Source organism: Phyllobates terribilis, unplaced genomic scaffold, assembly GCF_046119375.1.
Source record: "Phyllobates terribilis strain yellow unplaced genomic scaffold, ASM4611937v1 Scaffold_12__6_contigs__length_324123572, whole genome shotgun sequence".
Classification (NCBI taxonomy): domain Eukaryota; kingdom Metazoa; phylum Chordata; class Amphibia; order Anura; family Dendrobatidae; genus Phyllobates; species Phyllobates terribilis.
The window spans coordinates 279564536-279590636 of NW_027362772.1; the positions used below are offsets into that span (position 1 = coordinate 279564536).

At 44.6% G+C, this 26101-nt stretch overlaps 1 protein-coding gene across 5 annotated transcripts in view; it reads right to left on the bottom strand.

Annotated features, from left to right (window-relative positions):
• Positions 1–1308: 1308 nt before the first annotated feature.
• ANAPC4 (anaphase promoting complex subunit 4) overlaps positions 1309–26101 on the bottom strand; it is a 39129-nt gene continuing 14336 nt past the window's right edge. For 2 of the 5 annotated variants that reach the window (XM_073657038.1, XM_073657042.1), the window contains 19 exons: positions 12960–13046; positions 12156–12220; positions 10877–10919; positions 10718–10794; positions 10335–10435; positions 9983–10034; positions 9714–9769; positions 8598–8644; positions 8462–8518; positions 8332–8388; positions 8024–8117; positions 7271–7368; positions 7096–7157; positions 6001–6039; positions 5819–5920; positions 4262–4339; positions 3626–3796; positions 2925–3052; positions 1309–2014 (listed from right to left, as the gene is read on the bottom strand). In XM_073657038.1, coding sequence (XP_073513139.1) covers positions 1740–2014; positions 2925–3052; positions 3626–3796; positions 4262–4339; positions 5819–5920; positions 6001–6039; positions 7096–7157; positions 7271–7368; positions 8024–8117; positions 8332–8388; positions 8462–8518; positions 8598–8644; positions 9714–9769; positions 9983–10034; positions 10335–10435; positions 10718–10794; positions 10877–10919; positions 12156–12220; positions 12960–13046 — 1689 coding nt within the window. In that variant the 3' untranslated portion in view covers positions 1309–1739. The remainder of the gene's footprint in view (positions 2015–2924; positions 3053–3625; positions 3797–4261; positions 4340–5818; positions 5921–6000; positions 6040–7095; positions 7158–7270; positions 7369–8023; positions 8118–8331; positions 8389–8461; positions 8519–8597; positions 8645–9713; positions 9770–9982; positions 10035–10334; positions 10436–10717; positions 10795–10876; positions 10920–12155; positions 12221–12959; positions 13047–26101) is intronic. The other 3 variants (XM_073657041.1, XM_073657039.1, XM_073657040.1) reach the window with 3 other exon arrangements.

The window sequence follows — 26101 nt, forward strand, 5'->3', positions numbered from 1 at the left end:
TCCTGGTGACTCCGGACTGGCCCAGAATGGCCTGGTGTACAGTTAGTCAATCTGCTTGCGGACGTGCCCTGGAAACTGCCAGAGCGTCCAGACCTACTCTCTCAGGGACCACTTCCACCAGAATTCTCGGTCTCTGAATTTAATGGCATGGCCACTGAGGTCATGGTTCTGAGGGAAGCAGGGTTTTCATCCCAGGTCATACAGACCATGATCAACACAAGAAAGCCCATGTTCTCACGCATCTGTCATCGGACTTGGAAGGCCTTTTTTCGATAGTTTGAACACAACCGTTCTGCCCCCATGTCTTTTTTCTCTTCTATCTGTTTTGGCTTTTCTGCAGTTGGGCCTCGACTCCGGCCTTTACCTTAGCACACTCAAGGGTCAGATCTCTGTGCTTTCAATTCTTTTTCAATGGAATTTGGCATCTCGCCCCCAGGTCAAGACCTTCCTCTTGGACGTTGCTCACCTGGTGCCACCATATCGTCCTCCAGTAGATCCTTGGGATCTTAATCTGTTCCTAGGGGTTCTTCAGCGATCTCTTTTCGAGCCCATCCAGGATATCGCATCCTCTTTTCTTTCCTGGAAGATTGACTTTTTGGTTGCCATCATGTCAATCAGAAGAGTTTCTGAGCTGGCAGCGCTCTCCTTTGCTCGTTCTCCATCAGAGCAAGGTGGTCCTCAGACCAGTTCCTTCATTTTTTCCTAAGATTGTCTCCTGTTTCCACATCGAGAACATCGTCTGGCCTTCTTTCTGCCCAGCTCCGGTCCATCACCTTGAAACTTCCCTTGACAAGCTGGACCTGGTCAGAGCTCTAGGGGTATACCTATCAAGAACCGCTTCATTCAGTCGTTCTGATACCTTATTTGTCATCCCTGAGGGTCGTCGCAGGGGCCTCCCTGCCTCAAAATCTACCATCGCCCGCTGGATTAGCTTGGCTATACTGGAGGCATACCACGTAAAAGACAGGCCACCCCCTCCAGGAGTTAAGGCTCACAGCACCCGGGCAGTGGAGGCTTCCTGGGCTATTCGCAACCAGGCCTTGGTAATCCAGCTTTGGAAGGCTGCTAACCCTTGCTTTGCCTTATGATACTGATAGACTCATTGTAAGAACAAGTTGTCGGTACTGTGTAAAAGTATATTTCCTTAACACTTCACAAATACTTACTACTTTGTGTTGATTGATAGAGCACATGAAATCCCAATAAAATGCAAAGGTCACAGGGTATGAAAGCTATTTCAAAGCTTTAAGTCAACGGCACAATTCAACAGGACTTTTGACCTAAATTCGTACACAAAAAACACAGAAGACCATAATATTTGCATTTATTACAGAACTGCAGACAAACTAGTAAATTTGTCGACACTTTTTATTACAGAGATCTGGTATCCAACACAATAATATATTGGACACCAGTAGCCAACAGTGCAAAAATCCTCATAGAGGAAGGCAAATCGGAGATTAAGGGGTCTTTTATTTGAGCAATTGGTGGGGGTCTTGCCTCTGTTAATTTCTGATTATATATGGAGCACTCCAGCAGTAAAGACCTAAAAAAAAAAAAAAAAATAGCCACCATAAACAATTGGTGATATGGTGCTGCCTACTAGGGTTGACCCAAATGGTAGTTTATCGTATACGCTCCATAATATTGTGGACAGCAGCATCCAGAACCTTATTGGCCATTAAACCTTAAATCTTTTGGCTCGTACAATACCGATATCTATTTCTGGATGCCATTGTCTACCCGTTCATTGTGCACATAGGCAGCCCTCCCTGCATGATGCCCACCGGATGTGAGCTGAGGGCGACGCTTTCTCGCAGTGTCAGGGCTCCAGGCTTTCTTCTGTAACATCTACAGCGTCCAGGCCATTGTTCGGTGCCTCGTCCGTGGAATGATCCAAGTCTTCCTCCGTTACTTCTTGAGAATGTGATTCTTCTTCCTCTTCTTCGTCTGCTTCCCCATCGTCTTCCACGTCCATTTCGAACACTCGTACGTGTCGCAGATTGGAACTTAGCTGCATAATAAAAAGAATAGAGAAAACATTTTTCAGTACCCAGAGAACCAATAGATTTTGGGAGGAAAACGCTACAGAATTGGAGAGAACATAAAACGCTCCATGAAGATGCCGGTTGCGTTTAGCACCACATGTATCCCTCGTTCTTCCCGGGTAAGACCATGGCCAAGAGCAGTTGAACGTCCCAGGTGTCATCCCACTACAGTCTACGGTGGGGTCGCTGCCACCAACCGCAGTATTCGGTTATATTCGTATTTTCACAGACTTTGACTATAGCGTCTGGGGGCCTGCACGACCTGCCGCTCCATTCACCTACACTACGTCAAAGTCATAAGTTCCCCATTCTGCTCCCAAAAAGGGAAATTGTGGTGGGATGAACACTAGATTGGGAGATATGCAATACTTTTCTTAAACTGGAATACCCCTTTAAGTAAACAAGTCTAATATATAAACCGGGTGAGTGATGGTCAGGATGTTTAAATGTGAAAAATCCATCTTTGCAACAATTTTTTTTATGTGTCCAATGCATTTAAAATACTAAATAAAACGACTGCAAATCCCTCTATTGTTTTGTGTCTACAGCTCTAATTGCGGAGCTATGCGTGTCCACGGTAACAGACTACAAACACTGGTGTAGTCAGGACCCACCTTACTAACCAGGGAAATGTAGCTTTGAAATAATTATGGGAGATATAATTGTATGTCCAGACCAATCAACTTTTAATGTTAACTTGGCGGACACGATGCGGGAGGATACTTCATTATGGCTGAGTGCACAGGGCATCGGAAGAATAACAGAAATACGATGGAAAAGATGAAACTTCTCATTTGATAGTTATTATTCTGCATGCATTGTTACATACAGGTACCGGGGCAGCCTCACCTACCCCAGGAACCGGGGCAGCCTCACCTACCACAGATGCCACTTTGCGTATTCCGTTCACAGACACATAATGAGCTTTGATATTCTCCAGGACGCGCCACTGATTTTCCAGGTAAGCAGTGCAAGAGGGGATGTCGGCACCCTGCTCCTCCAGCCTGTGCAATGTCACATGAATAATCAGGATTAAATCTCGTACTGATGACAACAGATGTAAAATATCAGGGTCCAAATACTATATGTGTTCCCCACAGCCTGGGCATACATAGATTTACAAACATGGCAGATATGGGGGGCTCTGTATCATTGTACGATATCATTGGCACCCCCGCCATTGCACTGAAGGAAGGCCGATGGGAGTCTAAGGGACAGCCGTCCTATTCCTAAACCCTTACATGCTGCTGTTTTAATTGACAGTGGCGTCTAAAAGGTTAAATGGCTGCGATTGGAGCAATTATTGATTAGCACTCAGGACTTGTTCACACCTAGCATTCGTGATGCATTTTTTACAGCAACGGCAAAATAATTGAGAACATTGGCCTAAGTAAAAAGTGCAGGGATCGGCCATCAAACCAGCAAGACACTTGGCGACTGACTGGATAATTTACGCCGGCCTAGTAGCCCTCCAGCCAGGATAGCACTTTATATTATGATAGATGGCACGCTTACCATTTCCTCCGCATACGTCTACCCCCTGTGACTCTATAAAGACTACGTTCACCGATTCTTACCTCTTACTTGCATCTCTAATGAAAGGACGATCTGCCCTGTGGTCAGAATACACCGTAGACAGCGGGAGAAGAGCCAACACCCGGTCCTTCCCCTCCGGTTCGCTGTGATCTCTTAGCACCAAAGTCACAACTTCATCTTCATAAAAACGAGCGTCGAGACAGCTGTAATGTCTGAGGAGCAGAAATGGCGGCACTGTGTCAGTAACCACAATAATGCCGGCAACGTCACAGATTCCACCGAGTCAATATCTCTCTGGGGAAACTCCGGAGCAGACGCTGGGCAGGATTTCTATATCTGATAATAGCATCACCAAAATGGGTGATAGAGGAGGGAAAACATTACTCCATGTTCTCCTCTGGCAGAAAGACTGGGGTCTGGAGATGACGAAGATGGTCGCACATGCGCCCCGCTGCTCCATTTATTGGCTGCGGCACAATCGTTGGCATTCACGGAGACAATGAATAAAGCGGCAGGGCGAATACACCGGCGGCCGCTCCATTCAGCTCCTCCTGGCCGCCGTCGCTGACCCTAGTGAGGGTCTCGGCTGGAGTGTCGGACCTCCAACGTTCTAATAATGGATGGGTGATCATCTTTTGGTCCCTTTAACAATTTAAGGACACTACCAGAAGACCTACATGGATTCTGGATTTTCACACGAGCTTCTGTTTAAGGAACCTCCAAATTCCACTGCAACGAACGCGTCATTCACAGATCTAGAGGAAGAAGAACACAGATGTTAATATACAACGGATGAGCGATGTCCGACGACAACTCCTACCGGCTGAGACTGTCCGTCCTGAGCGACGCAGTCTGCCCACAACCCTCTGCGGGAACGATACAATGTGGGAATCCAGTCTTATCCGAGGAGAGGATCATTTATCAGATTCTCCTCCTCTGCCAGCAGCCTGTCAGCCCCCCGCTGCCCTCCTCTCCTTTACACCGACTGATTGCAGAAGGAAGGAGACGTCACTTTTGGCTGCATCTCAGCCTGGATCGCACCTGAGCCGCAATTGTCTTATTTTAAAGCTAAGACTCCCGGCTTTAGGACACGGCTCTAGTTGCGATCGAGGCAAAGATAGGAAATCCGGTGGTGAGCACTGCAGACACACATGTAGCTCTCACTTTAACCCCTCCAGACATGTATCGGACATGTACGTCTGTTAACAAAAAGCCAAGATCGCCATGTGTGCACCTGCTCCCAGTATCCCACCTGTGGAGAGCCACTTGGTTGTCATGATAGTCGTGAAATAACAATTCTGGATCATCTTTTCTCATTTCTTATTCGCATTATGTCGTACCTCTGTTATTTCACATGGACATTTATAAATAGACAACTGGGTGTTACCGCATAAATAGTAGTGATAAGTCACCACTGATTATTGTGGTAAGTAAGCCTCAAGGGGTGAATTTCCAGGATAGCCAACCATCAAGCATAATTCGATCAATGGGGAAACCACTCCATAGATTACAGGCCTGCCTCAAGATACTATATTATTCAGGGAAATCCACCACACAGTGAAAGGAGAATATCTACAACGTTTCAGGTGTTTTACCCTTCCTCAGGCATAAGGTCAATATAGAATCATATAGAGAGTAGGCAGCCAACGGTCCAGGGTGGTATTCCCTGTGGTAGATCAGTACAATGGCGCTCGGTGCCCATAAACCGCTACCTTTGGCGCTCGGCGCCCATAGACCACGACATTTGGCGCTCGCTGCCCTTATGCAGAGGTGTCGAATAAGGAGAAAGTGCACCCAGTCTACTACAGGAGACCTCCAAGGACTATTTGCTGTCAAACATTTGTAGGAGGAATAACAGAGGAACGGCACCAATAAAAATTATGAGTGAAGATGCTCTGGAATTAATGAGAAATACCAGCAATTACTAAAATAGACATGTAAGGAGAGACGACGGGTCAGGGAATGACCTAAAATGAGGAAGGGAAAATAACATTCCCCCTGGTTTCGTTGTCGGCTGACATGGGGGGGGGGTTTAGTTTGGCCGTGTGAAAGATGCATGAAGAGCGAAAAAAGCGTCCAAGGGTTTAGCTTCAGCTTCACAGGAGAATAAGAGAACCGGACTGAAAATAAATCATTCCCCCCTTGTGACGTTTTCCTTGAACACTTAAAAATCCTGGACATAAATAGTAATTGTAAACCACATTGTTTTATTTTGTTATTCCGCCTCTTAATACCTGGTAACATCTGTCGGCTGCCGGAAGATGAACAGCTTGGTGTCGGAGCTTTCCTTCATGCAGAACATGACGTAGTGCAGATTCTGGGATTTATCGTTCCAGCTGTGAAACGGGAGAGAAAAAGGGGCCGTAAGCCGGAGATCATCCCGAAATGTGTAGCCCTAAAGTAGCGATGAACTTACAGGGATGGTAAAGAAATCAGCCGCGGACAGGACTCCTCACTGCGAGAAAAGCAGAAACATTCACCTATTCCACACTAATAATTACAGCGAGCGAGGCGCGGCATTATAGGAGGAGGAGGGGGGGGGGGGGGTGAGCTGTGACATCACCTATTGTGAATGGTGGATCCTGTGTTATCTACTGTATATAGAGGTGTTATCAGGCATTGTACAGGAGGAGGGAGTGAGCTGTACAGGAGGAGGGGGTGAGCTGTACAGGAGGAGGAGGAGGTGAGCTGTGACATCCCCTATTGTGAATGGTGTATCCTGTGTTATCAGTCATTGTACAGGAGGAGGAGGTGAGCTGTACAGGAGGAGGAGGAGGTGAGCTGTGACATCCCCTATTGTGAATGGTGTATCCTGTGTTATCAGTCATTGTACAGGAGGAGGAGGTGAGCTGTACAGGAGGAGGAGGAGGTGAGCTGTGACATCACCTATTGTGAATGGTGGATCCTGTGTTATCTACTGTATATAGAAGTGTTATCAGTCATTGTACAGGCGGAGGAGGAGGTGAGCTGTGACATCACCTATTGTGAATGGTGGATCCTGTGTTATCTACTGTATATAGGTGTTATCAGTCATTGTACAGGAGGAGGAGGTGGTGAGCTGTGACATCACCTATTGTGAATGGTGGATTCTGTGTTATCTACTGTATATAGAGGAGTTATCAGTCATTGTACAGGAGGAGGTGGTGAGCTGTGACATCACCTATTGTGAATGGTGGATCCTGTGTTTTCTACTGTATATAGAGGTGTTATCAGTCATTGTACAGGAGGAGGAGGTGGTGAGCTGTGACGTCACCTATTGTGAATAGTGGATCATGTGTCATCTACTGTATATAGAGGTGTTATCAGTTATTGTAATCCTTTCTATAATGATACTGCTGAAAAGTCCTCTGTACAGACCAGGAATTATAAGTTTATTAAAAGGCCTAGTAGTGTAAAAGTTACAAGATTTCTGTATTTTTTGCATAGATTAGATAAATTTTATATTTAATACATACATTTTGTTGTGTTTCACTGATTTAAAAATATAGTAATAACATAAGCAGTAAGTTACCTCTTCGATGAATGATATAATGGAATATACAGTCTCTGTTGAACAGATTTTCCTATGATGTCCTGTAAGAATAACGTACATATAAGAAAAATCCACCAGACTGTAAAAAAAAACTCATTGTAGAACATAAAATAAATCATACAAACACAAAGTAAATAAAGAAGCCGTGTCTTACCGCCGGCTTTTCCAGACATCGGTCAATAATGGCCTCCATCTGTCGTTTCACGAAATGAAGCGATTTTTCTGGATAGTAAGGAAACAGCAATGGGCTCTCTAAGGAGGAAAATGAATACATTATTTAATGGATCCGCTCCGAAATCCCCTTCAAAAACTCTTGATGTTTATTTTTATGGGACTTTGCTATTTACAGGAGGAGTTTTTTTGAGCATTATTTTTTCCTGGTGAAGTTCTGAAAAACGCAAAGGAAAAAAAAAAAAGTGCACGTTCTCCAGATGGAAATTGCTGTCAAATCAAAAGGCTGCAAGATACGCTTCAGGAAAAAGAAACTCTTCCAAAAATTTGCAAGAAAAGCTCCTCCAAAAAAGTTGCGATTCCTGAAACTCCGTGCGCACAAAATTTAAGCTGCTGCTGGATACTTCTGGTGGCGGATTATGTCACCTGAAAACAAAATGATCAGGCAGGGAAAATTTGAAATATTATAGGGTCGATGAGACCTGCAAAAACTGTCAGGTTCGGACATATAAGTTACATAGGTGCCATACAGTGACCACCCAAAAAAAAAAAGAAAAACCCAAAAGTTTTTTGTTGGTTATCATAGCTAATAGCGTTGTCTGCAGGGCTCTTTTATTAGGGTATACTGACACTTAAAGACTAGACTGATCCCCCGAGGACACTCCTGGTAAGTGAAGCATAATGGACCCCCATAAAACAGAAAAAAAAAAGTTGATTTCCAGTTTTGGATAAATACCTTTCAAAGGAGCGCTGTCCTGGAGGAAGTTAAACCACTGGTTCCCTTCTGTGCTGGGGGGCGACATCAAGGTGTCATCTTCATCTTTTAAATACTAGAGATTTCAGAGAGAACGGTGTCACCTTTAAACATCCTATGCCGTACCAGAGGACACAATAATGGGGCCGTATCCCTCCCCTCGGGCAATGGCCCCTTCGTTTTTCGTACTCGAAGAGCTAGGGGTGCGTGCACGGAAATAGGAAATTTGGATTAAAAAGTTTTCCCCAAGTGAGAAAACAAATCTCAGTAATAAGTAATAGACGTCTTACCTGCCCAACTCGCTCCACGTTGAAATATTTGCCCTTCTGGTTATATAGCTCAGGTGCCTACAATGCAATATACGGCAGGATTAAATATGGCAGGCGGTGTATGAACAGCCATATAATGGTAGAGACTTGCCTCATTGAAATGTTCTGTAAGGAAATCTGCCACAAAGGTGATGTCTTTCTGCGTCATCTGCACACAAAGAAGAAGATGTGTAGACTCCATCCCGCAGACACTGAGGCTTAGTCAGATATTACCGACCATCGGTTACCTTATTCAGTTCAGGAAGGACGTGATCTTCTGACATCCGCAACATTGCTGCAAAGACACAGCGTTAGGGAGCATTACTTATAGGAGTTGTGTTATTGCATGTACAAAGGATACAACAAGTCAGTGAAACACTCCTGCCTCCTAAATCTTCCCCCATCAACTGTGAGTGATGTAGCAACTCAGCCACGAAGTGAAGAACCCGTAACGTTACCAAGCGGGGGGCTGAGAGGTCAGAAAAGTCACCACTGCTAGCTGACCCCATAACTGCAGAGTCCACACCTCCACTGGTATTAGCCCCCGCCGGGAGCTTCATGGCAGAGCAGCTGCATACAGCCGTACATCACCAAGAACAAGGCCGAGCGTCGGATGGAGTGGTGTAAAGACGTCACCACTGGACTCTGGAGGAGACATGTTCTGTGCAGTGATGGATCGCACTTCTCGATCTAGAATCTGATGGAGGAGACTGGGTTTGGTGATTCCAGGAGGACATTACCCCCTGACTGCATTGTGCCGCTGTACAGATGGTGGAGGAAGAGAATGCTATGGGCTTGTTATCAGGGGTCAGCATTGGGCCATTAGTTGCAGTGAAGGGAAATCTTAATGCTTCAGCACAAGACATTGTGGGCAACTGTAGCTTCAGCTTTGTGGAAACAGTTCCCCATTACTGTGCCCAGGGCCCATACAGACATGTAGGGGGGAGGAAAAACATGAGAGGCCACACAAAGCCTGGACCTCAGCCCCATCAAACAAAAATAATGGAGATTGTAGCCTGGCCTCCCCACATCAGGGCCCGACCTCACAAATGCTCTTCTGGATGAAGGGGCAAAAATTGCCACAGACTCCTCCAAAATCTCAAAGAGTGGGAGCCGTCATATCTGCAGAAAAGCCAACTCCATATTAATGTCTATGGAGGTCATAAAAGATCCTAGAGGGGTAAGGTCAAGGGGGCACATACTTTTCTCAATAAAGTGTATGAGGCTGTTTGTTTGGATCACAAGGCCGGCTGTCAGATTGGGACTTGTGACCATATTACAGATGAGAAAACACATCCGCTATACGGTGGTGTGAATCAGTCCCTATCCGCTATCCCTGTATAAGAACTGATTATTCTTCTTACCTACATAGAGCCATCGAAAGAACGCCTTGAAATTTTTCATGCCGCTGTCTATAACTCTGAAAAAAAGTAGAAGAGAAGTGTCACCGCGGGCATCCCGTCTACCACCACAAATCATAGTATGTCTGGTCTTTAATAAAATCTTACAGTATATGTACAGGTAATTTGTAGTGACACCTAATACTAACACATATTAGACAGGCGACGGCGTGATCGATCCAATCTCATACGCAAGATGCTATATCTCATCAGTACGCATACACGCCACTTACTGGAGAAGTTCATTGGCTTTAAGAATGAAGGAACCGACTGACGCCACTGCATCTGCAACAGAAAGAGGCGAAAAGCAGTCATTTATGTGTAAAGCATTACAAAAGTCGCTAGGTGCATCCAAAGCCGGCACATAGGCTGCTGCTGTTCTCACCAGTCCGAGTCCTGTTTACACAGGAGAATGGTGATCTTTTGTGCAGCAAGAAAAAAAAAATAATAATTTCACCCGACGAACGAGCGTTTTTAGGAAGATGATCGTGCTGTCTAAACAGGCTGCAAAACGCTCGTTCGTCGGGTGAAATGATTTTTGGTGTGAATGGACCTTGAGTGTTTGCTCATCGCCCATCGACGCACCTGCAATTGCTTTGGCATCCAAACCAAGCGGCTGGTATTTCTGCTTCCACAAGGCCATCCCTTTTAGCTCACTTAGGTGGTAGAGCAACGCTTCCGAACCGCTGCGAGAACAGAGGACAAGTCACAGTCACCAATCCCAACAGTTTTTAGTTTGTATATATTTCAGCTGCACTAAAATTTATAGTTATCAGATGTCATTTCTGCAAAAAGGATATCAAATAAGAAAACACAATGTACCATGGATATCCTGGAAGGCAGCAGAGGGGTCTGTGTGCACTTATGTCTCTAGGGACTTACAATCATTTCTATGTAAATATTGGTGGTCTGTATGGACTCACATTATTTAGCGCCATGTAACCTTTGGACATTATCGGAGCTTTTACCTCTGCAGATGACTGATGACCAGTTTCTGAATCGTGGAGTATGAAGACTCGACAGACTGTCCGAGCTTCTTCAGCCCCTGATGAAAAAAAAAAAAGCAGAATCTATTAGTTTCAATGTTCAATTATTCTGAATGGGAGAATAGAGGAGTGAACACGCACCTTTACGGTCAGCTGGTTCATCAGTAGCGCCTGCAGCTCGGGACTAAAGGCCAAAAACAAAAAATGCAATCGTTAGTCTCAATCATGTGAAGGATTATTTTGGAGACCTGAAAGTTGGTTCGGGCCTCATCTACATGTCCGTTTTTTTCACGAATAAAACAAATGGATATTTTAGTCTATGGGGCTGTTCAGACATCGGGTCTATCAAATTTGCGAATCAACGTTGCCCATTCAAGAAGAAAAAAAAAAGGACTGCACTCGGGTGCTGTGTACCATGCGAGCACTGTACATGTTATACTGCCTTATGTGTGAGGGAAACTTACATTTTTTTTGTATATGAGAAAACGAAACCACACACTGATGGTAAAAATGGATAAAAAAAATCGGATACCTCACACACACAAAAAAAAAATTGAACGAAGCCTTCCACTAGCAGGTTTCTGACCATAACGTGCACAGATCGACGGAACAGCAAATCAATCGTTGCTTATGTAAACAGGACCTGTCACTTGTCAGAAATATGTAATTTTTTTACCTGGTGTAAATGCCGCTGTTCTCCCGAATCCGGCGATGTTTTTCTTTTCTTCCTGCGCCTCTCCGTTCCTGAGATATGGCTCTTTCTTCCCTCTATGTAAATGCAGTATTTTCCGCCAGGGGGCGTGGTCCTCTAGCACACGCCCACAGAAAAAGCGCTGAGGACAACGCCCCCTTTTCTAGATTTACATACAGGGAAGAAGGGGTCATATCTCAGGAACGGAGAAGAGCAGGAACAAAAGAAAAACATCGCCGGATTCAGGAGAACAGCGGCATTTACACCAGGTAACAAATTACATATTTATGGCAAGTGACAGATTTTCTTTAAAGGCTCTATTACATGGGTTGTTGCAAACTATATGGTAAAAAAGTAATTTGTTGATACAGCTGCATATTGGAGAATATCAGAACAAGTCATTCTTCTTTATTCTGTCAGAATCATACATAATAATTACGTGTAAGGTCAGAGGCATGCAGTAATGCAGTAGGGCCCCACTCCCCACTATAGGCACTGGATTATAGCTCTGTAGAAACCAGAAACTGTAAAACAGCCATCATACAGTGGTGTAAATGAGCCCCAAGACATAGAAAATGGCAGAAATACATTAGAAAAAGTAAAAAGACATTATATAACTGAATGCCCATAATGCAAATGTGTCAAAAATTACTAATTAACCCCCCCGTCCCTTGAATTCGGTGACGGATACTCCTCTTGTACCACTATGAGATTGGGCTCCAACGTTACCTGGCTTTACCCCAAAGCAGAAGCTGCATGAACTCGTCCTGGACAGAAGTTGTTGTATTTTTTTCCTAAAAGCATAAAGAATATTATTTATATTACGCAAAGAAGACGCAAGGAAAAAAGTTGTAAGTAAAAGGTCATAGATTAAGCTTTTGAGCCAAGCCTTTGTTTACTCTTGATTTGAGCCTTCATACTAGGCCATGTTCACATGTTCAGTATTTGGTCAGTATTTTACATCAGTATTTGTAAGCCATATTATTTGAAAGAAACAAAAATATATACATGTCATTTGCATTTTTTTTTGTCTTGATGTTATTTGCACCTAACTCTTCAAAAATGGTGTACATTGTTCATGAGTTTTGCAAAGTCAAAAATTGTTTTTATTTTTGTCTTCAACCTTTTTTTTGTGACTTTTTAGTGCAAAAAGTTGCACATTTTGCAAAATATTGTAAAAATTGCTGGCATACATAAAATCACTACTGGGGGCGAGGAAGGGGGTGTAAAATGAAGTATATTTGTGCAAAAAGTGGCAAATGCATGAATCAGGGAAAAACATCTGGAAAGACCAAATACAACCAAAATGGTAAACTATATATAAAAAAAAAGACGACGACATAAAAAAAGTGACTTTAAAAAAGGCGCAAATGAAAAGCGGGAGAAAAATACAAAAAACTAGACAAAAGCAAGGACGAGCCGGCCACAAGGTGAGTATTTCGCTCACATCTTTTTCACTATTCTTGAGGAATAAAAACTAAATAAAAGCTGTATAACCCATTTAAGTCTCCCATAAGGACGATCAGTACATACCTGTACAAACTTAGTGAGTCGAGAATCCATCTGCATGAGAATTTCTTCCCAAGCTTCACACATACAAGTCAGGGATAGCTTTAAATACTGCACACAATACAAAGGAAATGATTGTCGTAAGAAAAAAGCAAATGTGAGACGTCCCCAGAACAGAACGAGCATTCACACTGCGGGTGCCAGTTTTATTATACAGCCAACACCTGCCTTAAACAGCAGTGATTGGAGCTGGCTCTGATCGCTGCTGTTTAACCACTTCGTGCCAGAGCCTGTTTTTGCCTTCGTGACCAGGCCAATTTTTTCAATTCTGACCACTGCCAGTTTATGAAGTAATTACTCTGGAACGCTTCATCGTATTCCCCTGATTCTGAGATTGTTTTTTCGTGACATATTGTACTTCATGATAGTGGTAAAATTTCTTCGATATAACTTGTGTTTATTTGTGAAAAAATCGGAAATTTGGCGAAAATTTTGAAAATTTTGCAATTTTCAAACTTTGAATTTTCATGCCCTTAAATCAGAGAGATATGTCACACAAAATAGTTAATAAATAACATTTCCCACATGTCTACTTTACATCAGCACAATTTTGGAACCAAATTTTTTTTTTGTTAGGGAGCTATAAGGGTTAAAAGTTGACCAGCGATTTCTCATTTTTCCAACAAAATTTACAAAACCATTTTTTTAGGGACCACATCATATTTGAAGTCACTTTGAGGGGTCTTTATGACAGAAAATACCCAAAAGTGACACCATTCTAAAAACTGCACCCCTCAAGGTGCTCAAAACCACATTCAAGAACTTTATTAACCCTTCAGGTGCTTCACAGGAATTTTTGGAATGTGGAAGAAAAAAATTAACATTTAACTTTTTTCACAAAAATGTTACTTTAGACCCAATTTTTTTTATTTTCACAGGGGTAACATGAAAAAGTGGACCCCAAATTTTTTTGTGCAATTTCTCTTGAGCGTGCTGATACCCCATATGTGAGGGAAAACCACTGTTTGGGCGCACGGCAGGGTTCGGAATAGAAGGAGCGCCATTAGACTTTTTGAATGTAAAATTTGTCTGAATAATTAGCAGACGCTATGTTGCGTTTGGAGAGCTCCTGATGTGCCTAAACAGTGGAAACCCCCCACAAGTAACACCATTTTGGAAACTAGACCCCTTAGGGAACTTATCTAGATGTGTGGTGAGTACCTTGCACCCCCAGCTGCTTCACAGAAGTTTATAATATTGAGCCGTAAAAATAAAATTTTCACATTTTTCCCTCAAAAAATGTTTTTCATTCCCTAATTTTGTATTATCATAAGGGTAACAGGATAAATTGCACCATGAAATTTGTAGTGCAATTTCTCCTGAACACGCTGATACCCCATATGTGGAGGCAAATTACTGTTTGGGCACATGGCAGGGTTTGAAAGGGAAGGAGCGCCATTTGACTTTTTGAATGTAAAATTTGTTTGAATAATTAGCGGACGCCATGTCACATTTGGGGAGCCCCTAATGTGCCTAAACAGTGGAAACCCCCCACAAGTGCCACCATTTTGGAAACTAGACCCCTTAGGGAACTTATCTAGATGTGTGGTGAGCACCTTGCACCCCCAGCTGCTTCACAGAAGTTTATAATATTGAGCCATAAAAATAAAATTTTCACATTTTTCCCATAAAAAATGTTTTTCATTCCCTAATTTTGCATTATCATAAGGGTAACAGGATAAATTGCACCATGAAATTTGTTGTACAATTTCTCCTGAGTACGCCGATACCCCATATGTGGGGGAAAACCACTGCTTTGGTGTACGGCAGGGTTCGGAAGAGAAAGAAGCGCTATGTTGGCTGGGATAGGCAGCAGACACCATGTCACATTTGAAGAGTCGCTGACATGCCAAAACAGCAGAAACCCCCACAAGTGACCCCATTTTGTAAACTGCACCTCTCAAGGAATTCATCTAGGGAAGTAGTGAGCATTTTTTAATTTTTTAATTTATACCATTGGGCAGTGAAAAAAGCATAATTATATTTTTACCACAAAAAAATGTTTTACCCTCAGATTTTACATTTTCACACAGGGCAATGGGTAAAAATGGTGCCGAAATGTGTCACACAATTTCTTCTAAAAGTGGCAATACCCCATATGTGGCTGTATCGTACCGCTCAGCCATATGGCGAGATCTGGGGGGGACGGAGTGCTATTTGACAATTGGAGAACAAATTATTGTAGAATAGGCATTTGGATTTGGGAGCCAAGGACCATTTTGCTTTTCCAGAGCCTTTCTGCTACCAGTAACTTGGAAGTCCCTTATATTTTTAACAGATGATGGACCTGAGTGGGGACTAGCTTTTTTTGAGGACTGAGTTGAAGCTTTTATTGGGAACATTTTATGTAACATTTATCCGGCGCTCTAGGCTGAGCACTTACATCGGGGTTTCCATCTAAATTTCCAAGTGATGTAATTCAGATGAAACCCCTGCGGGATCCATTCACTGTAATGAGGCAGCAGAGTTACTCTGGACTCCGTCTGGCCTCTGTTTAGTGGTGTCCTTTTTTTCAGAAGTGCACAAAACTGTGGCCAACCGCACTTTTATGCACGCCTAAAACAAATGACACCGTGGGATCCCAGGCTAGACGGCGTCCACAGTGGCCTATATCTGCCTCATTACAGGGAATCTTCCATCATGGGTTCTGGCTGAATCACGTATTTCAGAGATTTACACGGAAACTCTGGTGTAAGTGCTCAGCGCAGAGCGCAGGATAAATGTGAGCAGAGCCTTACTGGGATCTTTGGGAGACATAATAAACAAATCAGTAGCAGGTGAATAATATTTGTTTTATTTATTTTTTATGCCGTTCCTAGTGAGATATAACTGATTAGATTACTTTATTCTTCGGGTCGGTGCGATTACAGAGATAATGTCGGGGTAAAAGAGAATATATATTTTTGTAACTTTTATACGCTTTTTTGCTTATGTACTAACCACCATTTTGTGTCATATAACAATAAGCTTTCCTTGCTACATATTACTCAAATCGAAACTTAAACTAAGACAGTTCCAGTGTTGCCAAGACTTATTTCAGAGAAACGAAACAAGATTATAAGCTGACGGCTGCAATATCTGCCCAGAGACTGAGATAAGGAGATGTGGACCAATCAGGAGTGGCCAGACACTGGACTTTCATGGCTTACCCCGCCCCGGACAACCCCTTTCCCCTCCCCATTATGTAGTGTATTTAGTTTTGTGTATGTAGGAATAAACAGAGAACATTGCTGAGAACGTTGTCTGTAGTAGTCTTTTGAGCATGCTCTGAGTTTGAACCAGCTTGTTGTCTCATTCTTTGAATGGTTGACCCATGCTCATAGTTTGAATTTGGAGTGACTAGAGGACGAGTGGAATGTCATCACGACCCCCACAAATGGCGCCCAACGTGGGGCGTGGCTAGCGGTACGCCGCCCTCCCGGACCCATATCGCTGATTTCCCTGGTGGTGACCGCGGTGGCTGAATTTGAGGCCTGATCAACCTCCATCGAACACGGTAAGTTGAGATGTATTTTATATGTCTCACTTGCCTGTGTGTCAGCCGCAGCGGTTCCTGTTGGGTTGTCAGGTTGGGTCTGGGTGGGTGACCGGTCGAGTGGTGAGACCTTAGGCGTCCCGCACCACGTCCTGAACCAGCAAGTGTTAAAACGAGTGACGTCGCATGCCTGCGCGTGCTCGTGTGAACACCACCTCCTCCTCCCCCGGTCACTGTACTTTTCTTAGATAGCTGCCTCCCGTGACTGATAGTCGAGGTTTCAAAGCATTCCTGAATTGTAGTGTAAGGGAGAAAGAATCTGTGACGAATTGAGGAGTGCTCTTCGTCTAACACAGAGACTGCTCTAAATTCAAGGTTAGGAAAGGAGATAGATTGAGAGGTACTCTCTATCTCATCAGTGTATTGAGGTGTACTCTACACTGACGGGTGGTGCCGTAGTAGGAAAGGAGATAGATTGAGAGGTACTCTCTATCTCATCAGTGTATTGAGGTGTACTCTACACTGACGGGTGGTGCCGTAGTAGGAAAGAAGACTGATTGAGGGGTACTCTTCGTCTTATACAGAGAAACCTCATAAGGAGGGGTTCTGCTCTCAGTCAGGGTGCCGTGGTGAGTCGTACTGTAAAGTCGCCATTCAAGGTTAGGGAAGGGATAGATTGAGAGGTACTCTCTATCTTATCAGTGTATTGAGGAGTACTCTACACTGACGAGTGGCGACCTGTAGACTGCACCAGTGATCTGAGTCGCGACAGATCATTGCATTCTATAAGAAAATGTTGCGTATATTTAAATTTGAAAGATCTCGTAAGTTGTGGAATGCTGCTGTAGGAGTTAAGCCAATTAGTGGAGTTACGGGAAGGCAAGAAGGCAAGAAGAATGTTAGGAATTTGTATAACATGATAAGCTTATCCAGTACAGGCAGGCTTTAGTTTTCAGTGTAGAAAGAATGTGTTACACAGAGAAAGGGAAAGTTGAGTGATTTAGGACTCCTGCACCAGGCTCAGACACATTTTAGAGTAGATGGTGCAGGGGGGAACAGAGAATGCCGAGCCTTTGTTCGGATACATGAAAGCTGCAGAATGTGATTTGTTATGTGACCCTAAATTGGCCGTAACCCCGTTGATGCCTGTTACTACACCTTTTTCCTGCCTCCAAGAACAATCCCACTTCCACTCTAACTCCTCCCTCCCACGGCCATCTTGCTACACCTCTTACTTGTTGTGGGAGGCCCGGAAAGCCCCAATCCGGCCTATATCCACTACTACATCCGTCCGGTGCATATTACCAGCCACCAGCACAGGTGGAAAAGCCCGCAGTCCCAGAGCACCCATCTGAAACTAATGTGACACCCTCTGCTCCAGTCCACGATGCTGAGACGCTTCCCCTGTTTCCTATGGGAGTCACTCACAACCCTGGGGATATCCTCCTCAACTCCCCAGAATTTCAGGCCAGACTGCTCTCCCTCCGCCAACATACTGTTACTCAAGACGATACGGAGCCAGATGAGGGATGGGCTCAAGATACTCCAGCCCCCCCTCCTTTACCCCATACGTCTCCTATGGCATCCTCCACCCCACATCCATTACCCGTACTCCGGCCCTTGCTCCAAGCAACTGCTGAAAGAACACCACCCCCCAGCCTCTCAGAAGTTTGGGACCCCTGCCGCTCCGTAATCTAGTAGACCCATCAGGACGCCCTGTCACTCTGTCAATAGGCTATGGTGACATCCTTACACATCGGGTGGGGGCCATAGTCAACCCTGCAAACACCTGTATGAGCCATGTTGGAGGATTGGCTCGCAAAATTTCCCTTGCTGCTGGTTCTACTCTGGCTGCAGAATGCCAGGCTCACTTAGCCGAAAACGGAGAGCTTTCAAAAGGCCATGGATTCCACAAAAGCAGGATCCCTTAGTATGTATGAATGCGGCCTAGAATACATGAAACAGTTAAAAGTCTGGGCTCAGGATCGCTTGTCAGATCAAGCTGGGTCTGTACAAGATGTTCAACAAGACCCTGATGAATCAGTGGAAAGATATGCTGCAAGACTCAGCATGCATTTTAAGGATCTCGGATACAGTCCTCACGTCAAGACGCAGGCCGCCCTGTTGGTTCAGGCCCTAGTAGATGGCCTACAAGACGCTCTCAGAGATGAAGTCCTGAGAGTACGGCCCGAGATTCGTTCTTCTTCCTTCAATGACGCGGTGGACATCGTTAAAGCTTTCCAAAAATCAATGCTAAAAATGAAAAAGGATACTAAGCCAAAGAAGAAAGCCGCTTCTGCCATGGTATATCAAGCTCAAGAAAGCTACCCACCCCCTGGCAACCAACATGGAATCAAGTGGGTAATGGTTAAAGGCACAGGTGATGATACTCCTCCCACATATAGAAAACAAGACAGAAGAGATGACAAGGGACCATCTAGAAACAGAAGACAACCTCGTGATTCTGAAGGACGAATGTTGTGTTGGGAGTGTGGTAACCCTAATCACATTCTCAGAGACTGTCCAACCCGCAGACAGTACCATGACCGCTCATTTCATGACGGTCCACACAACCATGGACCTTCCCGTGAACCATCTCATCCACGCCAATGACGGCTCGGTCAACCAGTGTCCACTTTCCCGGCTACGCATCTCACGGCCGCCTGTGGGACTGTCACTTTACAGGTGGACCATCAACCACTGGAGTTCCTGGTGGACACTGGGGCGGCCACATCTGTCATTTCCTCTGCACAGCTCCCTCCTTCTGTATCCCTATCACCAGATACCCTCACCTGTGTTGGGGTGGAAGGCCAACATATTTCCTCTCCACTCACAGTCCCTGTGTCTGCAGGACCGTTCACCGGAGTACTCACAAGATTCTTGGTCTCTGAAACTTGCCCTGTCAATCTGTTGGGAGCCGATCTCTTAGAGCGGATGAAGGCAACAATTACCTTCGGAAACCATGGTATGGAGCTTCTTTTGCGGGACCCTCATTCCGAACAAGGGACTGAAGACCGCTGTGTTCTTAAAGCCTTCCCTCTCATGATGATGACCATACAACCTCACTCTCTGTGGTCCAGTGGGCCAGAGGACGTCGGCCTCCTGCAGGTTCCCCCGGTCCGAGTACACCTCAAGCCTGGACACAGGTACCCACGGTTGCCACAATACCCCCTCAAGGCTGCACAAGAACAAAGCTTGGGTACCCAAATCGCTTCCCTCCTGGAATCAGGAGTCCTTGTCAGATGTGTATCTCCATGCAATACACCCCTCTTTCCTGTAAAAAAAAGAAAACCGCTCCGGGAGAGCCTCCAAGATACCGGTTGGTTCAGGATCTCAGAGCCGTCAATGCAGCTACCATTTTAGAAACTCCAGTGGTACCCAACCCAAACACCCTTTTGTCTCAGGTGCCTCCAACGGCCACCTTGTTTACGGTGTTAGATCTGGCCAACGCCTTCTTCAGTATACCCTTACATGAAGATTCGTGGTTTCTTTCTGCCTTCACCTTTCAAGGAGCACAGCTTACATGGACCAGGACTCCACAAAGAGCCCAGAACTCTCCTAACCAATTCACTCATTCTATGAAGTCTATTCTGGAGCCATGGGTTCAAGAGAACCCTCAGGTCACCCTTCTACAGTATGTGGATGATCTTTTACTCTGTGGCACTGAAGAAAATTTGCCAGAGATGTCAGCATCCCTTCTCTGGTTTCTTCACTCAGCTAACTGTAAAGTCTCGAAAGGCAAAGTCCAATGGTGTCTGCCCAAGGTCATTTTCCTCGGATATTGTATATCACAAGGTACTAAACATCTGACTGAAGAAAGAAAACAAGCCATCATGGATATCATTTTCCCAACCACCTACTCCGCTATGCAGACTTTCCTTGGCCTCATCACTTACTGCAGGCAATGGATCCCTGATGCCTCAAAGCTCATGCAACCTCTGTACGACTGTCTCAATAATGAAGGCTCAGTTTGGCTTCATGCTGAAGATCCACGTGTTTCTCATCAACACAGACTATGTTTTGACCGCCTTAAACAGGCTGTTGTCTCTGCCCCGGCCTTGGGCTTACCAGACTATACTCAGCCATTTCACCTTTTTGTCTCGGAATCGGAAGGTCATGCCTCTGGAGTTCTAGCACAACGCTATGATCATAAGTATCGTCCTTTGGGCTACTACTCAGCCCGCCTGGACCCTGTTGCCCGAACTGCCCCCACGTGCCTTAAGGCGGTCCACGCTGCTCACATCCTCCTTGACAAGTCAGCTGATATCGTCCTTGGACATGATCTAGTTATACAGGCCGGCCATGATCTCTCAGCTGTTCTGCAACAAACATCTCCGAAACATCTCACCAACCAAAGACACCTGCGGCTGCAGTGTTCCCTATTGTTGCCCTCCAATATAACATTTATCAGATGTCTGACTATCAATCCTGCCACTTTGTTTCCACCTTCTAGGGGGGGAAGGTGAAGAGGGTGAAGGTCCATTGATGGAACCTCATGATTGTATAAAAATTTTGCAGGAAGAGACTTCTGCTCCAGAGAATATGGTGGCACATCCGCTCGCAGACCCTGCCTTGCACCTATGGACTGATGGATCCCGTTTCGCAGACTCTCAAGGGAAGTTCCACACGGGATATGCTGTCACAACGGACCTAACAGTCCTCAAGGCTGAAGCTCTACCACCATACATGTCTGCACAAGAAGCTGAACTTGTGGCTCTCACAGAGGCCTGCCACCTGGCAGCAGGAACAAAGGCGAATATATATATACCGATTCCAGGTATGGACATGGAATTTGCAATGATTCTGGACTCTTGTGGAAGTCTAGAGGATTCATCACAGCTGCAGGTACACCAGTGAAACATGTCTCATGGATTAAGGCCCTAATGAAGGCCCTGGAACTACCCATTCAGGTTGCTGTTATCAAGGTCAAGGCTCATGGAAGACTAGAATCCAGAGAAGCCAGGGGCAACCACCTGGCTGACCAAGCAGCCAAGACTGCAGCAGTGGAGAATGTGTCATCAAAGTGGCAGGAAAAGGAAGAAGAGATGGGGGAGACCCTGCAAACCGTAGCTGTGGCGCTCACTAGAGCAAGAGCCAAAGAACAGTCGGCGGAAGACCATACAAGTCCAGCGGAGACACGAGTGGAATCCAGGGGGGTCAGGATGCCTGAAGAAAAATTGTGTGAGGAACAAAGGAAGACCCCCACTGAAGAAGTCAAGCAATGGAAAGCGGCAGGAGCCGTGCTGGCAGGTCGCAAAGATTCAAAGGTCAACTCGACTCTTTACCAAGTGGATGGGAAGCCTTGCTTGCCTAGACGCATGTACTCAGCTGTGGCAGCATGGGCTCACTGGCCTACACACAGAGGAAAGAATCAAGCCTTGGCATGTATCAAGAAACTGTACTTTGCACCCGGAATCTCTTCCACTGTGACTGCATACTCAAAATCCTGCTCTGTCTGCGCTACCTGCAACCCAACGTGTACGGCACGGGTCCCTCTTCAACACCTGGCTAAACCAGACTACCCTTGGCAGAGAATACAAGTCGACCATATCCAAATGCCTAAAGCAGGAAAATACGAGTATGTTTTGGTAGCCGTGGATATGTTCTCAGCCTGGCCCGAGGCCTACCCGGTTGTCAACATGACTGCTAAAGTCACAGCCAAGAAACTGATCACCGAAGTTGCCTGCAGATTTGGAGTTCCCCAAGTCATAGAATCGGACCAAGGACCAGCTTTCACAGCAAATATCTACAAAGAACTCTGGAACATGTTGGGAACAGATTTGGGCCTCCACACTCCATACCATCCTGCCAGTTCAGGCAAAGTGGAGAGAATGAATTCCACACTCAAGACCCAGCTCTTGAAAATGACCCAAGATCATCCCCTCCCCTGGCCCGACCTACTCCCTATAGTATTGTATCATATCACACACACTCCTCAGGCCAAACATGGGCTGACTCCCTATAAAATTTTGTTTGGGACCCCACCCAAGATAGGAGAGATTAGGCCCCAAGAGTTGTCTGAAACACATGATAGAGTAGTAAAATTTGTGATTGCCTTGTCTAGAGAATTGACTAACACCCGCTCTCCAGTATCTGCTTCTCTCCCAGAATCTACAGGTGATGCAGTACATGATTTTATCCCAGGCGATCTAGTGTATGTGAAGAAGTTTGTCCGGAAAGACTACCTCCAGCCGCGGTTCGATGGACCGTACACTGTGCTTCTCACCACCCCGACGGCTCTGAAGCTTAAGGGCAAGAGCACCTGGATTCACGCCTCCCACTGCAAGAGAGACAGAACGAGTCTATAAAAGATGACTACCTTCTTCTATATCCTTTCCATATGTTTACTGTCTGTCCCAGGGTGGACAGCTACCACACAGGGGTAGATACCTCCTTCTTCTCAGGTTGGTTGGGAGGGCTCAAGGGATTCCTCCAACAAGTTTGTCTAGTAATGGGAGGTCTACTAGTATTGGGCCTGGTGGTCCTGTGCTGCATAATCCCCTTATACAGGAAAAATATAACCAATGCTGTCCCAACCTCCGGGACCTCTCTGAATCAAGAGAAGATATGGAGAAATACATTTTTTTGAACAAGCCTGACCAGCCCCCACATGACAAAGTTCAATTGAGAGATTTAGTTTAGGGACAGTTGGGAGAACTCCATGTGTCACCCAGGATAGGGCTCGATTGTCTGGGGGCGTCCCATAAGGGGGCAGCTTCTAAGATGATTGGGTGAAGAAATCCACCTCCCCTCTCCCCACACATGGACAGTCTCAAAGGACCCGAAGCAAAGGAAAGCTTAGTGTTTAGGGGGGAATGTCGGGGTAAAAGAGAATATATATTTTTGTAACTTTTATACGCTTTTTTGCTAATGTACTAACCACCATTTTGTGTCATATAACAATAAGCTTTCCTTGCTACATATTACTCAAATCGAAACTTAAACTAAGACAGTTCCAGTGTTGCCAAGACTTATTTCAGAGAAACGAAACAAGATTATAAGCTGACGGCTGCAATATCTGCCCAGAGACTGAGATAAGGAGATGTGGACCAATCAGGAGTGGCCAGACACTGGACTTTCATGGCTTACCCCGCCCCGGACAACCCCTTTCCCCTCCCCATTATGTAGTGTATTTAGTTTTGTGTATGTAGGAATAAACACAGAACATTGCTGAGAACGTTGTCTGTAGTAGTCTTTTGAGCATGCTCTGAGTTTGAACCAGCTTGTTGTCGGACTCATTCTTTGAATGGTTGACCCATGCTCATAGTTTGAATTTGGAGTGACTGGAGGACGAGTGGAATGTCATCACGACCCCCACAATACCAGATTTATATCGGGTTTTTATGTTTGGCAGCTGTCACACACTAAAATACGCTTTTTTTGCAAAATCTAGTTTTTGCATCACCATATTTTGAGAGCTATAATTTTTCCATATTTCGGCCGACAGAGTCATGTGATGGCTTGTTTTTTGCGGGACGAGTTGACATTTTTATTGGTACCATTTGTGGGTACGTGACATTTTTTGATCACTTTCTATTCCGTTTTTTGGGAGGTAAAGTTAACAAAAACAAACACTTCAGGAATTGTTTTTTGAGGTTTTTTTTTATGCCGTTCTGCGTGTGGTAAAAGTGATCAGGCAGCGTTATTCTTCGGGTCAGTACGTTTACAGCGATACTACACTTACTGTATTTTTTTTATGTTTTGGCGCTTTTACACAATAAAACAATTTTATAGAAAAAAAATTATTTTTTTTGCATTGCTTTATTCTGAGCGCTATAACTTTTTTATTTTTCGACTGATGGAGCTGTATGGCGGCTTTTTTTTGCGGAAGAAGATGAAGTTTTCAGTGGTACCATTTTTATTTCTATTCTGCTTTTTGATCGCATTTTTTTCCACTTTTTTGGCGATATGATGAAAACGCATATTTTTTTGCTCCGTTATTTATTTATTTTTATTACGGTGTGCACAGAAGGAGTTAATTAGTGTGACCGTTTTATAGCTCGGGTTGTTTCGGACGCGGCGATACCAAATATGTGTACTTTTTTTGGTTTTGTAATAATATACAGATTTATTGGTTTAATATTTTATTTATTTATTTTTATTTATTTTGCGATTTTTTTTTTTAATAGTTTAAAAACTTTTTTTTTACATTTTTACTTAGTCCCTGTATGGGACATTAATTTTTATTTTTCTGATCACTGATCTCATGTAATGTAATAGACATATATTACATTACATGAGATCTTCACTGACTGTTTCAGTCAGTCTCCTGTCTGGCATCAGCTACATACAGGCTGAAGCCAGACAGGAAGGACACCATATATGGCAGAGCTGGAGGCGGTCATGTGACCTCCAGCTGCCATAGCAACCCCAGGTCCTCAAACGAAAAGGAGGTCTTCGGAGGTAAGTAAGACGACCCCTTCTCCTCCTGCTGTCTCCTATATGCCGCGATCACTATAGATCGCAGCATATAGAAGACAGCAAAGGGTTAACATCACTGGGACCTGATCTAATCAGGTCCCGATGATGTACCCTGTCAGAGCTAACGCTCTGCACCGGAATCGCAGTGCTTGCATGACCCTGGGGGTCCTGAGCACTGCGAGACCACCCACCGTTTTTAAACGTCGGCGCTGCACAGAGCCCGGCAAGCGCTGACGTTTATCTACAGTGGGCGGTCGGGAACCGGTTAATCACTTAAATGCCTCTGACAGCAGGATTTCAGTGGGTAATCTTTGGTGAGTCTCTGTTCCAATGCTCAGTGCCGCCCCGTGACATGACCACAGTGACAAAGGGTTGCCATTATTTATAAAGCACATCAGTTCTTTGTGCTGACCTAAAGAATCCTGTAACCAGGTCATTTTTATTGCGCACTTGAAAAAAAAAAGTGTTTGCAAAATTGCAGGATTTTTTTTCTCTACGCCATTTTACCCCACTTGGAATTTTTTTTTTCTGAGCTTTTTTCAGGACAATGAACGAGGGTCACTCAAAGCCATAACTCATCTCCTGCAAAATCAACAAATATATACATTATAATAATAATATTACAATTATATATATATATTATATATACACATACAAATATATCGATGGAAAAATGAAAAACTTATGTCTTGTGGAATATGGGGAAGAAAGCCTTAGTTACTTACCGTTAGGATTTTTCGGAGCCCATGACAGCACCACGAGAGAGAGGATCCGCCCATCAAGGACAGGAAACCTACAGGTTAAAAAGGGTGGCACCTCTCTCTCGCCTCAGTTTAGTTAACAGAGCATGAGAGGACAGCCAAGGTTAGTTACAATAAACACATCATTACATTAAGTACATTACTTTCACCAACTTCTCCCAAAGGTGCACAAAACAAAGGAAAGCCAACTCTACGGGAGTGCAAAACACCAGTGAAGGGAGGGAATATACGGGTGCTGTCATGGGCTCCAAAAAATCCCGTTACCGGTAAGTAACTAAGGCTTTATTCGTTCTCCCATGACAGCACCACGAGAGAATTACAGAGACGAAAGGAAATTAGGCAGGGACCACAGCTTGAAGCACCCTTCTCCCAAAGGTGAGATCGGCAGAGACACCCAGGTTCAGTCTATAATGCCTATAAAAGGTAGAAGGAGAAGACCAAGTGGCAGC